The 16736-nt window shown below is 33.5% G+C and overlaps 1 protein-coding gene across 2 annotated transcripts in view; it reads right to left on the minus strand.

Moving 5' to 3' along the window:
- Positions 1–336: 336 nt before the first annotated feature.
- KIFAP3 (kinesin associated protein 3) overlaps positions 337–16736 on the minus strand; it is a 143855-nt gene continuing 127455 nt past the window's right edge. The window contains exons 20-21 of one of the 2 annotated variants that reach the window (XM_019798997.2): positions 5359–5427; positions 1260–1390 (exon numbers count right to left, since the gene is read on the minus strand). In XM_019798997.2, the coding sequence (XP_019654556.1) occupies positions 5382–5427 (46 nt within the window). In that variant the 3' untranslated portion in view covers positions 1260–1390; positions 5359–5381. Of the gene's footprint in view, positions 1391–5358; positions 5428–16736 lie in introns of both variants that reach the window. The other variant, XM_002918565.4, reaches the window with a different exon arrangement.

Here is a 16736-nt window from a genome sequence, read left to right on the forward strand (position 1 = left end):
GCTCAGGGCGTGATCCTGGTGTTCTGGGATCGAGCCCCACATCAGGCTCCTCCACTGGGAGCCTGCTTCTTCCTCTCCCACTCCCCCTGCTTGTGTTCCCTCTCTCGCTGGCTGTCTCTATCTCTTGTCAAATAAATAGATAAAAATCTTTAAAAAAAAATAAAAGGCCCTTTCCAGCTCTATTATTCTATGCTTAAAATATAAATCAAGCCAAATAAACAGTGTAGTACATCACTGAGGTTTTAAAATTCAAGGACAGAAGTCTTATTTTTGATATATGTATTCCCTTCAAAGGCTCATATAATTCCTTCCATAGCAGGTACTCAAGGAAATATCTCTAGTTTACAGTTATTTATTTTGCTTTGTTTGTCAAGTAAATTTCCAACATTGTAACATTAATGAGTTGTTAATTCATTATTAATTATAATGTCTATTTCTTACCACCCAAATCCTATAGAAACAAGTAAACAAATGGGAAACAGGGGAGAAAAATATTCTGTTCCTTAGTTTTCCTCAGTGAGACAGCTTTTCCATACTTTAGATTTCATGAATAAAATTTAAAAACCTAATATGAATCTAGTTTCATGTGCGCTAACAGATGTCTCAGGTTTTCTACCTTAAAATCAGAAAGACAAGAATTCAAATTGCTGAAGAGACTCTACGCATATGTAATATAATCTACGGCATATGTTCCACTGTTAATTGAAAACTCCTAGTTAACTTTGGGAAAGCAACCCAGAAAAGGCAGATGACATGGGGGAAAAAAAGGTGATACTCTTTTTATAAATTTTAAAGTAGCACACATCACATGAAATACTCAAGAGTTCACAAGGGGGAAAGGGCAGGGAAAGAGAAAATTCATATGCATGCTATATAAGCATGAAACTCTTAATGAAATACATTAAATAGAAACATAGGACTTTCGCTACTTCCTTTGTACTTTATCCTTCTTTTTAATAGAAATTAAATTAGTCACTTAATGTACATAATGTAGTGTTTGTTTTCCAGTCTGGTTGCTTTTCAGCATGTACTTTTGTGTATCTTTGAATAACACGGGAAATGTTATTCAGCATCAGATGTGGTGAACAGTGTCACACATCAACGTACTTAACAGAGGACAGAGGGATCAGAGTTAATTTGTAGCTAACGACATGGAAACATAAAAAAAAAAAACCCACAGAACTGCAATAATATCAACATGCATTATTAGCCAAGATTCAAAGTTAACCCAACCCACACAGATTTCTTCTAAGCTGAGAGGACACATGGAAAGGTATGACTTTATCGAGATCCATAGCCATAGTAATAAGGTTCATCAGGGCGGAATCCATAAGCTGTGGCAGGGCGTCCAAGTATGCCAACTGGTTGGCCAAAGCCATCCATTCCAAGGCTGAAAAGAGAAAAAGGAATGGTAAGTTATATGGTTCATCACACATTCACAATGTAGGCCAAGAGGAGGCTGGGAACGTTACAGCTCCAAGATTCTCTTCCTAGCAGCAAAAGTGACTTATGTGGCTATCATTAGGCCTTTTTTGTGTGTGTCTGTGTGTGTGTATATATATATTTATATATATATATATGTATGCATATATATGTATGTATATATGAAATTACACAAATATACATATATGTTATATATACGTATAATATTAATTAGTACAGCCACAAATATGTGTATATTTACTTCTAACAATGTATTAAAAATGTTGGAAAACTCTGTCACCAGGTACTATTCAAGACAAAGAGGAGGACAGATCAGAAAAGTTTTAACAAATTAAGTTCATATACGGCTTTTATACAAGAATATGAGAAGATTTTATGTGCTAGCAAGTATCAGTAATACACTGCTAGGGAATGATAAAACTAAAACTGTAGTAAAATGAGTTTTGTTATTTAAAATAAGATCTTTTTTTCATATGAAGATATAGTATTATTAATAAGGACATGCTTTTGAATTTTAGCAGTAAACTCTCGCTTAGGGCCAAATCATACTACAAGCCTAAACTGAAATAACAAGACAAGGAATTTTACAACATTTAAGCTAGCCAGATTTGATCTGCAAATCCTTCTCTGACTCCTCAATGGAAAAAAAAAATCATACGTGTTTCTTTTGAATGACAGCAAGATAATTATCAATTTTGTTTCCGTTTATTCTATGGAAATAACAGAAGCCTAAACATAACTTTCAGAGCTACAAAGATATTTGAAATATGAATAAACTTTGCTACTTTAAAACTTAATTATTCTTTCATTTATTAATAAATTTAAAAGAAACTCTGTTCTCCAAAGCACTCTTTAAGGATCAGAGAATTATCCAACACTTAGCGAAATGACAATAGGTTTTTTTTGCCAGGCAAAGATGGCAGCTATGACATGCTCATGCATCGCTCATGCAGTGAATGCTAGTGAGCTTATGTCCAATGAAAGGAGACAATTTATAATGTAGAAACATAAACTTTGAAAAAAATATATATATTTAAATGTTTTAAGATTTGAGACTATACTAGATGGAAAGATACTTTCTCTTTATCAGCAAAATCTCAGTATGATTAAAAGTGTATTCACATAGGCACTAACTTCCTCTCACAACTCAAAATGAGATTAAGTTAAAACACAATAGAATGTTAAGGTTTTGAATAATTTGTGTGCCGTGTGTACTGAGACAGGACTAAATACTAAATGTAAAGAACTATAATACACACAGGGTATATTATTCACAGGAACCCGCTGCTCACGGAAATGGATTTTCTGAGATGTAAGTTTTACGTTAGCACTTGTTAGTGGGTGATCCTGAGGAAAAACTTTTTGGGCTCCTTCTAAATAAAAAACTGTGTCTATAATTCCCAAAAGTTGGTTGAAATTTTAAAGTCTGAATTTTATTTTTAAATGGCAAAACACAGGCATGTCCTTCCTACTCTGGTCTCCTGGGAAGAAATTTTAATTTTATGATGAAGGGAAACGTTGCTTGAGAGGCAACTTTAAGGAGGTTTCAGAAAGTAACACAGCGCAAGAACTCAGACACACCTGTATCAGGTTAAAATTAGAGGAAAAGTTGGCCATTGACGTTTTTGTCCTGAAGCACTAAGGCTAACAAATATTCACGTAACCAAACAACTTTCCATTATGTAAAAGTTGATTGTATAGCTTACGGGTTTCAACTCTTTCCTTTTTCATCTACTTATTGCCTGCCTTTGGACACTGCTTATATTTTTTAGCATCTCTTCTGAGCCTGAATAGCAGGAGACTTAGGTTAAACTCAAATTAATTTTGCCTTTGTTTCTCAATCTAGAGGTTTTCAGGAACTTGGGAGCAAGAGGAACAGAGTAGATCAGTAAAGAAATATGCAAAGGCACCTTAAAAACATAACATCTTACAGAGGAACTCGTATAGCAATAGTACTGCAGTTCTGCCTAAAAGAAGAGAATCCTCAGAAGGGAGACTGTCAGCCACGCTGGCACAGAACAAGATGCTCCCGCCACCCAAGCAATTCCCTGGGGTGACCTACAACACTATCAGGAACAGCGGACCTTTTAGGCAGGCTTGTCCTCATGGAGGATTAGGCCTTAAAAAAGGTTCTGAGAGTCTGAGGTCATTATACATTCAAACTGCAAAACTGTATTTTATTTCTATGACCCATAGGCAAATTTCCAATTATCGTATTCCCGTGTGGCTTCACAACAGGGTAAAGAATAAACTTAGACATTATCCAATCTGCCTGATGTAAACTGACAAATGGATATTCAGCTGTTGTTTTTTTTTTTTTTTAAATTTGTCACATTGATGGTAAGAATTTGCACCCCACGTCAGTTAAAGTAAGACTGAACCTTGAATACTGATGAGTTTGAGTTTCTGAGCCTGCAAGTTTACTGTAATAAAGTTCTATTTATGCAGTCAACAGTTCACCCAGAGACGTCTGCGTGTTCAGGCCAAATTTTCTGAACTTCCATAGCTATCATTTGGGAAAAAATTTTAAGGAGAAAAATTAGAAACTCTTAAAATGAATTTTTCTGTAATTATCCATCATATATCAGAGATTCTTTGCTGTTTAAAGAATGTCTGAAACATTATGACCAGTTTAGATGGTACTTTGACGTAAGTCCTAGGTCCTTTTGTATTGTGAAAGATCAGCTATATATACACAATTAATATCTTTTAGATAAAACTCAGTATGAAAAAGAATAGCTTGACTCCTGAATCTCTCATTTGGTTCTAATGTAGAGGGGATATTGGAGTTTTCAGGATGTTGAAACCTGCGGATAGATAATCTTTTTGGTATATGTGGACGCTTGTAATTTCTCCCTTGGAATAAAGATGTAGCCTTGTTAATGTTGAATCTGGTTCAAAATGAGGAGAGCCTAATAGTAAGTTTTCCTTTAAACAGGAGCAGATAGATTCTTTATGTAAGTTCTAGAAGGGGATAGAAACTGTGACTATAAAAGGGAAGTGTGGCAGCAAAAACTGTGCTTTCCTGATCCATTAAGGACTTAGAGGTACATGGCACAAAGGCACGGGCGTGCCCTCACTAGGAACCCCAAGAACCCAGGGAAACTGAGCTGTGGATCTGCTACTCCTGCTCTTGCCACATGTAACCGCTCTCCTTCAGATGAGAGTTTGTATATTTGGCTATTTATACTGGAATTTAATCCAACACTGCATGTGTGTCTCTATGTACACATTTTCTTCCTGGTCCTCCTAACCTACCAAAAAGGGTGTGTCCCTCTAGGTCAGAATAAACCACTACTAGACCACTTTTTGAAAACAGGACTATGTAGTGTCGTTTAATCATTATCCTCAATGTCTACCTATCATTTTGTACCTTTAAATTAGCAAAAATAACAAAATGCAATCTCTTCTTAAAAAAAAATTTCTAGTTCAAAGAAAATGGTTCCTGTTTGTTGTGAAAAGACAACCAGGAAAGGTAAGGCCCCCAAATCCGTCTGCTACTAAGTTTTATGCCCCAAGAACAGTGATTTGGGGGTATCTAGAAAGGAAAATGACAAATTCTTCATGAATAAAAAATTTATATTTAAAATTCAACAACAAATATAAAACCACATCTAGATTTTATCTTTAAACAAACACTTAGAAATCTAATTAGCATTCAGCAAGCAGGAGACAGAATTTTCTGTAATAGTGACAAGGCTTCAAACAAATTTTTAACAGCATTCATTGTATTTCTAAACTTGCAATAATTCAGAGAGAGGAAAAAACCAAATCCAGGCATAACAAGTGATACTTCACATGCAGCACATTACAAGGGGAATGGCAGCCAGTAAAGAATCCTAGGCGCTCTGAGGCTCTTACTGGACTTCGGTGCCAGAGTTGACATTCCTGTAGAGAGGGAAGAAAATCACCTACCTCTAGCTGTTTGTGAGGCTTAATTAGTGCATATTTGTAAAGCACTTTGAAATCCTTGGATGAAAAGTGCTGCATAAGTGAAAAGTATTATCATTATTTTATTAAAATTAGGTAAAAGCAACACAAGTCTTTATCATTCTTTGAAATTCCCAAGTCAGCAAAATGAATGCAGAGCAAATAATGAATATATTAGAGGATGCTACAAAAAAAAATAAATAGAAAGTAAATTCAAGCCAAGTTCTCTTATAGGTTCACAGGATCTCTGACTTGCAAACATCTTTAGAAGTAATCTAGACTACACTTACATTCACAACATCCTTGACTGAGTCTATTGAATTCTTTGCAGAATATCTCCATAAATGGGAATGCTCACAAGGCAGTTCATTCCATTTATGGGCCAAACAATTAGAAAGTTCTTTATCTTGATCTGAAACCTATTAGTTTAGAATTACCCTCTGGAGCCACAAAAGAAATAGAATTCTTCTTTACTATTAAGGCTATTTCACAACTTTCATTTAATCAATCCTCATGACATGGCCTCTAGAATGTCTACCATCTGATTTGCTCTCTAAAATAACTGATATTTTTCAATGTTTACCTTAAAATGAAGAAGTGAAAATAATGTGATACTGTACTTATTATGTAGTCTGAAACCAGCACAGAACATAATGAGATCCTATTTCTGAATCTCTAATAACGTAGGCTAAAAATGCATTGATCTTAAATTTTTAAAAGAGTCCACCACAAATGGCTCACATTGAATGTCTGTGTGTGTGTCATTGTGTGTATGTGTATACACAAAGACACACTTGAAATTTTCATGTTGAATTTCATCTTTTTGGTTTGGGTCTTTCTTTAGGAACTCTACTCTCCCTACAATAAAATCCTTTATGACAAGATTTATATTTATAGAGGGTAGTGATTCTCATTCACTACCTATCTTTGTGATCCACAGGATAATATTGAAGGCTGGAATTCTTTTTGGATTGTCAAGTGAAAGGACTGAACATAGGCTTTCTTCAGAGGAAGCTTTCCAGGATATTACAGAGCTGCGTGAAATGATCCTATAAAAGCTTTCTAGAACAGTTCATTCTTTTTTATCAATTATTCCAATATATTGATCATAGAATCAAAACCAGTATTTTTATCTTCCTAAGATTATAAATTATCATAATAATATCAGCTTAAGTATAATTTGTCATGAGAAATTTAGTAATATGAAATTGTAGTAGTGCAATGTAACAGTGATCCTTCGTATCCATCCACACATCCATCCTTCCATCCACCCATCCATCCTTCCATCCATCCTTCCTTCCTTCCATCCATCCATCCATCCATCCATCCATCCTTCCATCCATCCATCCATCCAAATAGTACATGAGTTCCTACAATGTGTTAAGTATAGTGTTGACAGTCAATGTTGAAAAAAAAAATGTGGGACTGGGAAGGTAATAATAAGACATGGTCCTTGACTATGGATTGGAGGCAACTAAACATGGAACAAAATTCTGATAATATGTTGCACTACCCTAGTACATTTATAAATTGCTACAGAAGAATAGAAGAGGAACAGATATTTAATATAAGGTGAGAGTATATTAGAGGTATGTATAAATTGTTACAAAAGAATCTAGGGTGCTAGAAAGTCTTCAAAGAAAATACTTCAAAAAAGGAGATTTATTTATTTATTTATTTGAGAAAGAGTAAGCAAGCGAGCAGCGGGGGCAGGGGGGTACAGAGAGAGGGAGAGAGAGTCCCAAGGAGACTCTGCACTGAGTGCAGAGCCCAATGAGGGGCTCAATCTCACGACCTTGAGGATCATGACCCCAGCTGAAACCAAGAGTCGGACACTTAACTGACTGTACCACCCAGGCACCCCAAAAATACTTTTATTTTAATGCATCTGTCACTTCCTGACTATATCTATATTTATCTATTTATCTTTTTATTTTATTTCCTATGAAACTATAAACGGATAAAGACTGTCACTGTTTTATTAATTGCTATATCACGGAGTGAGCATTCAAAAAGTATTTTATTGTATGAATGGATGAATCTAAAAGGACAAGTAGGACTTCACAGGTGAAGAGAGAATTCCTAATGTGGCAGCCTGAGCAAGAGAGAAGAGGCGCCAAAGAACAGCAACTGGTTTGTTATGCTTAAAGTCAGGTTTACGATGAAAGCAAGTGGCAGGAGATAAGGCTAGAAATGGAAGGTAAGACTAGATTTTGAAAGCTCTTCATATGCCATGCTAATTATACACTTTTGGAAAGTTGTCTAATGGTTTTTAAAAAGGAGACAACTTACTTCTGTGTTTTAGCAAGATAACTCTGGTAACTACGGGTGTTAAGAGACAAAAGCACAGGGAACATTTAAGAGAATATGGCTGTCCATATGGAGGTAATGAGAGCCTGCAGAGGCAATGGCAGAGGTAACAATCAAACATGCTACCTTTCCTGACAAAAATGCTAACTTTTCTCTTTTGAAAAGGGTGTTTTAGTTATTCTTCTACCATTTGAGAATGAAAGGAAAGAATTTCAAAACTGGTTGAAATTTTAGAGTTTATAGTTAATTGGAATGAAACAATTTTGCGCCTTTACTGTGGGAATATGCTTCATCAAATAATTAAGAGGCTATGTTTTCCATGTAGATGAAATCAGACTGTAGAAGTAGCTTGCCTTTGAGTTCACAGGTAGGGCTGGACTATTCTGGCAGAAGAGAACACATTTTCTTGAAATTCTTTTTTTTTTTTTTTAAAGAGTTTATTTATTTATTTGACAGAGATAGAGACAGCCAGCGAGAGAGGGAACACAAGCANATACATAGGAACAAGAGAAGTATAGACAGAATGAGGTAATGCCTATAAAATTATACCTAACATTAGATGAATTAAATCAATATCTAAATGCTTGTAATTTATAAACCAACCACTAGATGGAGAGCTTGTCTTATCACTGAGTATCATTTACTTTCCCAAAATTTTAAAGCAAGTTCTATCAAATTTAAACTCTCAGCATATTTAACATTGATAGAATGTGGTTTCCATTGCTTTCTCATACAGTCAATGTTCTCCTTTTATAAATGTGAAACAATGTAGTTAGAGATAAATAGGCATATTCACGTGCAAAAAAAATTTTGTGAATGTGGGGGCTATGAAAATGATAGAAGATGATGATCATCTTGGACAAGGAAAGATGCAATGCACATGGATGTTAAGGTACCACTACTATACGACAGCTTCTAAAATTTTCATTGAACCTGTCAAAGCATCTTGTTTCTATAAATTTGTACATAATAAATATTTATTTTAGGTTGCTGAAGGGTGTTACTTACTGAACGTGAGCCTTTGTATTACTGAGTAGATGAACACAATTAAGCAGCCTTTTGATGAGCTTTACCAACATATATCAAGTTTAGCTGTCATTTTCCATTTAGTTTTTATTCTTAATCTTTTATATGCATGAGTATCAATTTTCCTTTTATTATGATAAAACTAAATGGCTAATGAATCTTAAAGAATCACATTTTAGTGAAATTAAACCAAGTAATATTTTTCCAAAAATCAAGGGCAAGTGATATGAGTAGTGGGAGGTTATATTTAAAGCATTCATCTGGAATTTATTTAAAAAAAATTTTAAAAGACATCTGTCAGTTCTAAGGGGAAATATACCACCTTGGGGACAGATCCTTTCAATTTAGTTACTATACTAAGATGCTTCAGATAAAAAATAATTTGTAGTAATGATGGAGCATGTGTAAAATAGACACTGATTTATTCCAAATAGTAAAGAAATTCCATTTCACTGATGCTCCTTTAATTTCATTTAATTCACACTTCTCTTACAAGGTATCTTAATCTGTTGTTTAACCCATCTCCAGGGGCTATTTTACTTATTTTTTATGTCAAGGTATTATAGTTGGCACTTTTAAAATTATACCATTGCATTAATTTTCTAAATTCCTTTTTATTTTTAAAAATCTTATAGTGTAATTGAGATAATCCTATTCACTCTAGTTCTTGGGCACCCTCTCTTACCGTTGTGCCTGACAATGCAACTTCATGACAGTCCTTTCTTCATGAGCTTTACAACTTTTTATTGTGTTCAACTTCAGGTTTTTTAAATTTATTCATTTATTTTTGCCTGTCTGTTGGCCCTTGAACTTGGAAATATTTCTACAGAGAGATTCCGTATTTGTTTATAACATATCAAGACCCCGGGGATTCCACTGTCCTGAAACAATTTTAATGATAATTTCTTGATTTGGGGTTCCCTGAGTTAGATGAATAATATAAATTCTGAACCTACTCATGCACGCGGAGAAAGCTTGTGGTTTCTCTTTCCCTTGGATGACTATTCTCCTAACCTAGGGACTTGGGGCAGAAGATGAGTTTTGGTCACTTTTCCAGGCTGGTGGATTAAGATCATCTAGTCCTTTTTCCAAATGATGAAAAAAAGGCAGCCCCGCTGAAGTTCCAGGCTTCATACAGGGAATTCAGTTTCATTTTCCTATACTTTATCACCTATACCTAATTCAATATATTCTTGTGCGTGCTTATTGTGTTTGTGTGTGAGATTTGGTACATTTCTTTGTGCATTTGGCCATGAATTATACATTTTTGTTACATTTTATCCATCTTTTCTATATATCTATATGGGGGGCCCTTCTAAGTCAGCTCACTTTACCATCTTGCTGGAAGTCCTTTCCATCTTACTCTTATTCTGCTCTGCACGTTCAAGAAAAGAATATATCAGCCTAGTATTCCTGTGACTCAGAAATGGCTTGCTTGACGAGAACAATGACTTGAAAGAAATAATTGGAGCCATGAGAAGATATTTTCTTTTTCCTTATTTGTAGCAATTAACAGAAAAAATACTTCATAGTGCCTGATGGAAGCTGTCAGATGTGATTATCGAGTGATATTTACTCAAACCTATAATGGTCTCAAACTTTCTATAATAATCTTTTAATGAAAGTATACCATCTAGTCATCTTTAACTTACATTTCTTCAATTAAGTGCAAGGACTTCTTGAAATTGGCAGTTCTATAATATCAAGCAATGCCTCATTTCATGCCACCAAATGTTAAGGGAACTTCCTGAGTTGCTTAAGTAACCCCTAGGTCAATAAACTGAGTCATTAGCACCTCCTTTGAATAATTGTTTGTCTGTTACTGGTTCAACATTTATATAATCTGTCATAATACCTTGGTTTTTTAAGGTACAAAAATTACTGCTGTAGGCTTAAAGTAGAGAATATAACGTAAGTAGCAATGTTTTCACAGTGATAGTTTAGCCATACTGTCTGGTACTGAGTGAGTTAAAGCCTGAACCCCACAGCTAATTACTATGTAATGCTAACCTTAGTTGCTGGTTCATTTTGAGACTCTTTAAAATATGAACTGTGTATTTTACCCCTATGCACTCTCTTAATGATTTGTTTTTTTAGACTGAAATCACTTCCAGCCATCAGTTATACTCTTGGTCTCTACATATGCACTTTTCCAAGCACAAATATTTCTTTTTCCTATTGGTCTGCCAGCCCTGTCAGAGCAAATTTCACTTTAAACTAAATGCTATGATACTTAAAACCTCTTGGATTACTCAGGCTGCTAGTGTGATCTATGACCTTCCAAGAATGACAGCTGAACTTTCCAATTTGCTTATACTGCTTGGGGAACTAGAAAGCACATGCCAAATAGGAAAATGTTTCTGATGTTGAACAGAGAGAAGCTCTTGTTGGAGGTGGGAGCAGGAGACTATTAAGTACTGAAAAATAGTAATAAGAAATGAAAAGAAACTAAACATGCTGCAAAGTCTAAGACCTTGAACATAATTCAAAAGTTAATACTAGTACTAAAAACTTTTCAGTCCAGCAAAAAATATAAATAATGACCCTCAGTACTGCAATTTAAGCACCATCCAAAATCTTAAGGTGATAATGTATTGTCAAAATGAACAAGTTCAAGAGATGGAAGAGAATCTAAAATTAAGAGTACTATGCAATATGGGCTGTATCAATGCCCCATCTTTCTTTATGAAACAGACAGAAATCTAACATATGGACACAATCAGAGTAAATATGGCTAACTAGCATGCACTCTATATACCACTCTCTCAGAAATGAAAAATTAACATTTAAGCTTCTGTTAAAACCTTGTCTCCCAAATCCTTAAATAAATAGTACAGTTTGAGGATATTTTGATACAGTTTTAAAGCTTTCACCTTCTTTTACTATCTTACATAAGAGGTGGATAAGTGTTTGTTACCAAAAAAAAAAAAAATCCCCAAAATCTTATCAAATATAAGAAATTATAGTGTAAAGTTTCCAGTTTATGTCATAGTCTACTTATTCATTTGTCTCCATCATTTTTAGTCTAATAAAAATCAAATGCTGGTTGACAAGTGAAGACTTATTTTGGTACCTAAAATCAAACCAAGTGATATTTTTCTAAAATTGAAGGCACAAGTATGGACAATAGAAACTATATTTAAATAAATTAAAAGGGCATATTTTTAAATAGCTAAGCATGACTGTGAAAATTTGATCCAAAATAATATTTATAATACTAAATATACTAAAAGGCATTGCCTTACATTATTATGATATTTTAAAACATCTCTTTTGGGCAGTGTTATACAAATACTTCAAGTCACTAATTCAGTAATTTCAGTAATCACTACAGGTCAGATAAATATTTCGTAGTTATTTAGTGTCCTCTAGAGCATTTAAAATCTCAGTATACTTTAGAATATGCCAACATTGCATTTGTCACTAGAAGAACAGGTACTAAATTAAATCTCTACTCATAAATTTCATAAGCTCTCTAGTCCTTGAAAATACATTTGTTATATTATGGGTCTGTAAAACAAAAACAAAAACGAGTTCATTTTCTACTTATGTCTAAGGCCAATTTTAGATTGTCAAGATATGGACTGACTGAAGTCACTCTGTTCAACCAGATTGTAGTCTTCTGATGACAAAACAAGGTATTTCTATATCATCTTCACAGAATGGGGCCAAGCACCCTTTGGGCATATGCTGCAATGATACCAAGCAAATTCAGTGTAGACTGGAATGTATAAATATATGATTCTAACAATTACCTTTCTGACTTAAATCCTATTACCATATTTTAAAGTTATTTTTAAAGCAATATAAGAAAACAGCATACTTCTTTTTCTTTATTACTGATATACATGGACATTTTTTTCTCCCTTAATTTAAGAATTGGAAATTATGTTTATTAGCAAAAGTAACTTAAGTACGAACTTATCAACAACTCCTGAATTTTATTAAAGTTAGTGGGGTGGAATGATCTCAAAACCAGAATATCTGGATGTGATTTCTGCTTCTAATGATATAACTTGTTGCAGTCTATATCTGTAACTGTCATAATTTTTTTGTAAAATAAGAATGGCTATCCCTTTTAACATCTGCCTTGAGATTATTATACTTCCAAGTCTCTTACAAGAACAGTACAGAGACTCCTATGTATTTGGTGCTGTTATTGTTATGACATATGAAAATGATAGAGCCTTCCCTAAAAATACTTAGGAAATTCTGGCTCCTGCCATAAAATCTAGACAGTTAAGAGATACTCTATCATATCTGGCATGCTTCTTACACATGCTCTCTGTTTGCTTTTATAGGGCTGTTACATAATTCATAGAGATTTATGCCTACACGTAGGCAACTAATTGTTATTGCCCTAAAATAATGCCATGGCCAATCATATCTTGCTTTTACCATAGTGAGACTAGACTGCTTGTATAAATAAGGTTATTCAATCAAAACCCTTCAGATTCTATATCATAATTGATGCAAATGATATAACACATGTTGGGATGAAAAATACTGGGAACGTCTCTTTATATGCTTCTTTAACTTATTTTATATTCAGTGAGTTTATTTTGAAAGTAGTAAATCAAGGGTGAGGTTTTTAGTTATTCCACACAAATCATCACTTCCCAAACTGCACACATTTCTGTACTCAGGTTTACTGCTGTTTGAAAAGGGCACAGGTCATGCATGTGTTTAGGATAGGGTATTTTCATTCTGTGATGTTCATTATCTTGGGGTTGTGCCAACCTGCCAATCTGGGACTTATAAGCAAAGCTGGGCAACTATGAGAAGAAATCTTCAGGGAAGTGGGAATGCACCAACCATACATTTTTGAGATTACAGGCAGTATAGGGTTTTAGGCAATATTTAAAACTAGCATCTAGGTATATCTATGTTAGTTTTTTCAAGTATGCAGGACAAGGAAAGATTACAAATTGACTTATTATTTAAAATGACTATGGTATCCACTTGCTGATGGCAAATAGTACCCCCCATCTCAAGACTTAAGCGAAAAAAGGCAAGATGCAAATGTAAGAAATTGTAATAGTTTCTTTTTTTCCCCTTAGTGGATACAGAGAACAAGTTAAATTACAATAGTCCAATATTTATAAAGCCCTTAAAACCCAGAAAACTTTTTTAAAAACTTTTTGAGACTTTAAAGAATTCCTGGTCTTTTACCACCTCAAAAAAGATCTTAGCCTGATGTTCGAACATCCATGTAAATAAAGCTTTATGGGGTTTCTTGCAACAATTTGAAAAGATGTAATTTTTAGGTTAGAGTTGCAATTTAAAAATTTACTTGCCTAACTATGTTCATAGAGGCCTCCTCCCATCCTTTCACATTTTGAGGGGCTCTAAATTAGCCGCTTGATACTGTCCACACAAATCTGGATTCCTTTTTAAGACTGTCCTGCCTTTTAATTCCTGACAGGCCAAAATGAAGGTGCTTTGTTTTTGGCTGGAAAAACCTGAAGTGGAAAGAACTTCTGAAAAACTGAGATGTTTTAACTTTAGATCATGAGAAACAAAGAAAATAGGCTTAATTTATATGATATTACTTGAGATATAATGCAGATTTATGCCCACAAAAGAGAAGGTAGTCAGGAAATCATTAATGATGGTCCTGCTTGTGAGCCTATTCAAAACACTGTTTTATAATCTTTAACTCAAAGGGCATAAGAAAGCATTTGTTGATTGTGCCTCTCTAGTCTGGAATGAGACTGTAGAAACATGTAGCTTTTCCATAAAAACCAACATAGGCATACACAGATTTTACATTCACCTACAATTAAATGGATTAATAGAAGTATATACAGTTTAGAAAATTACTAATCATTCTTCTGAAATATGAGATTATTAAGTGGTCTGGGCTACTACTACAAGACTGCATACTGGCCTAAAATTCCTACAGGATTATAATCTACAGGATTATAGTCTGGAGTCCAACTCCAGACATCTCCTCCATTTCCAAATAACCACCAATGGAATTTTACTGCCTTTATTTATTTTTTGTTTAATGAGAAAACCTGATACAAATCCTTTGTAATCAAAAACTCTTTCAATTAAAAGTTTTGAGAATTCATCAGTAGTTATGATGTCAGTGTTAAGTCAGTGTTAAAAGAAGTTCAAAGACTAAAATGTAGTGTCATGTGATCCCTTGGGAGTATCTGCCTGCCTGCCTGCCTACCCACCTATCTATACACCTACCTACTGTGTACAATGAAAGGTTTCTACTCAATAAACCTTTGCTCATGAGATGGGAGACATCAGAAATCAACATTCACATCAAACTCTGATATAATGGCTCTCCTCCAACCTCTCAATTATTCAAATTATGTTTTGTAGGACACTGATGTATTTGTAAAGAGGCATTGTCTCTGTTACAAAGCCACACATCAAGTTGCTGTCTGGACTAACCCTTCCAAAGTGCTTTTTGTTCTAACGAAGTAACTAAATTCTAGAGAATTACCAGACCATCAAAGTATAATGTTTTATTAAACAGCCTATATAATTCAAGAGGTTGTATTTCAATAATAATGTGATTCTTTGTCAAGTATTGCACTGCTTTTTGCTCAAAATGCAAAAAAATCTGAATCTATCACTCTATTTGCTTTGTTATCTAAGAAAATTCATCACAGCATCTTTAAAGTACTTTTATTTTTTCCTGCTTTGAGATATAACTGACATATAACATCATCAGATTATCTGATTTTTTTCTTTAAAAAAATACAAAAATTATACAATCTTTTGTAATGGAAGTAAGTTAAGAAACTGCAATACTCCAAATAGCATGCTTTAAAGAAAACTGTTTATTAAGACAGAGTGGCATTCTTTTCTAAAAATTCTGTGTCCTCTAAAGATTAAGGCAATTCAGAAATGTATAATACATTCATTCATTTATTTGCTTATTTATTTATGTAACCATTTATTAGTGATTAAATTTAATTAGTTTAATCAATTAAATTTATTAATCAATTATTCATTTATTCATTCATTTAATCAAGGTGTGGGAATAACATAAAAATGTATTAGATCACCCATGTCCAAATACTGACAATATACTTAGTATTAACTCCTTAATTCCCTTTCTAAGTCTGCTAACACATTACCCTTAAATGTTTTCAAAGAAAGTTGATACCAAGAGTAACAAACAGGATACTGTAAGTCATCTCAAAAAATTATATTTTAACCCTGAAAAATAATCTTCTCAAAGGGAAAGTGATTATTTCTTAGTGATCTCTGTATCCCTAGAGCCCATCCAAGTGCTTTTCAATTAAAAAGGTTACAGAGAAAAGGAAAATTTAAGTGTTAAAACATTTAATGCACATCCTTATCTTGACTATATCTTTATTTTATACTGTATAAAGTTAATTTCATTTGTCATTACTCTATAATTTCATTAAATTTAAGTAAAAGTTAAAGGTATCTTTCAGAAATAACAAAATAACCTCCAACAGCATATATGCTATACTTCTCATTCACTAATTACCAACAGGTCAGTATTTAAGACCAGTAATAGGAAAGAAAGAATATCAAAGAAACCCCCCCTTATTCATTTTAAGTATGACATAGAATTTGTTTCTAACAGAACATAAGCTCTTTAGTAATGAAAACTAATGTAAAATTTGTAATATCCCTTTTGGCAATAAAAATTTTTTATGATAGAGAATGCTTACATTCAGTACAGATGAGTACTTCTTAGCAGATTCAAATAGACACGTAGTAGTAAAATACATGGGTACTAGGATTTCTTAATTCAATCCTAACTACAAAGGCAAGCATCTTTATCTGTATAAAGTACTGCAATTCAAAAGACAGTTTTTATCTTATATAGGTTATTCAAAATTTTCTCATATAGCATAGGTTCCTATCCCAAATTTTATAATACAAGCATATTATATATATATAAATTATATATAAAATAAATACTATGCATTTACATTTGAAAGACTACTGAAATAGTAAAGATTAAATATAAAATTAAGACACTGTAACAAAAAAGTTAACAGTGAAAATAAAATACAGCATGGGAA

The sequence above is a fragment of the Ailuropoda melanoleuca genome, chromosome 8, assembly GCF_002007445.2.
Source record: "Ailuropoda melanoleuca isolate Jingjing chromosome 8, ASM200744v2, whole genome shotgun sequence".
In the NCBI taxonomy this organism is placed as follows: domain Eukaryota; kingdom Metazoa; phylum Chordata; class Mammalia; order Carnivora; family Ursidae; genus Ailuropoda; species Ailuropoda melanoleuca.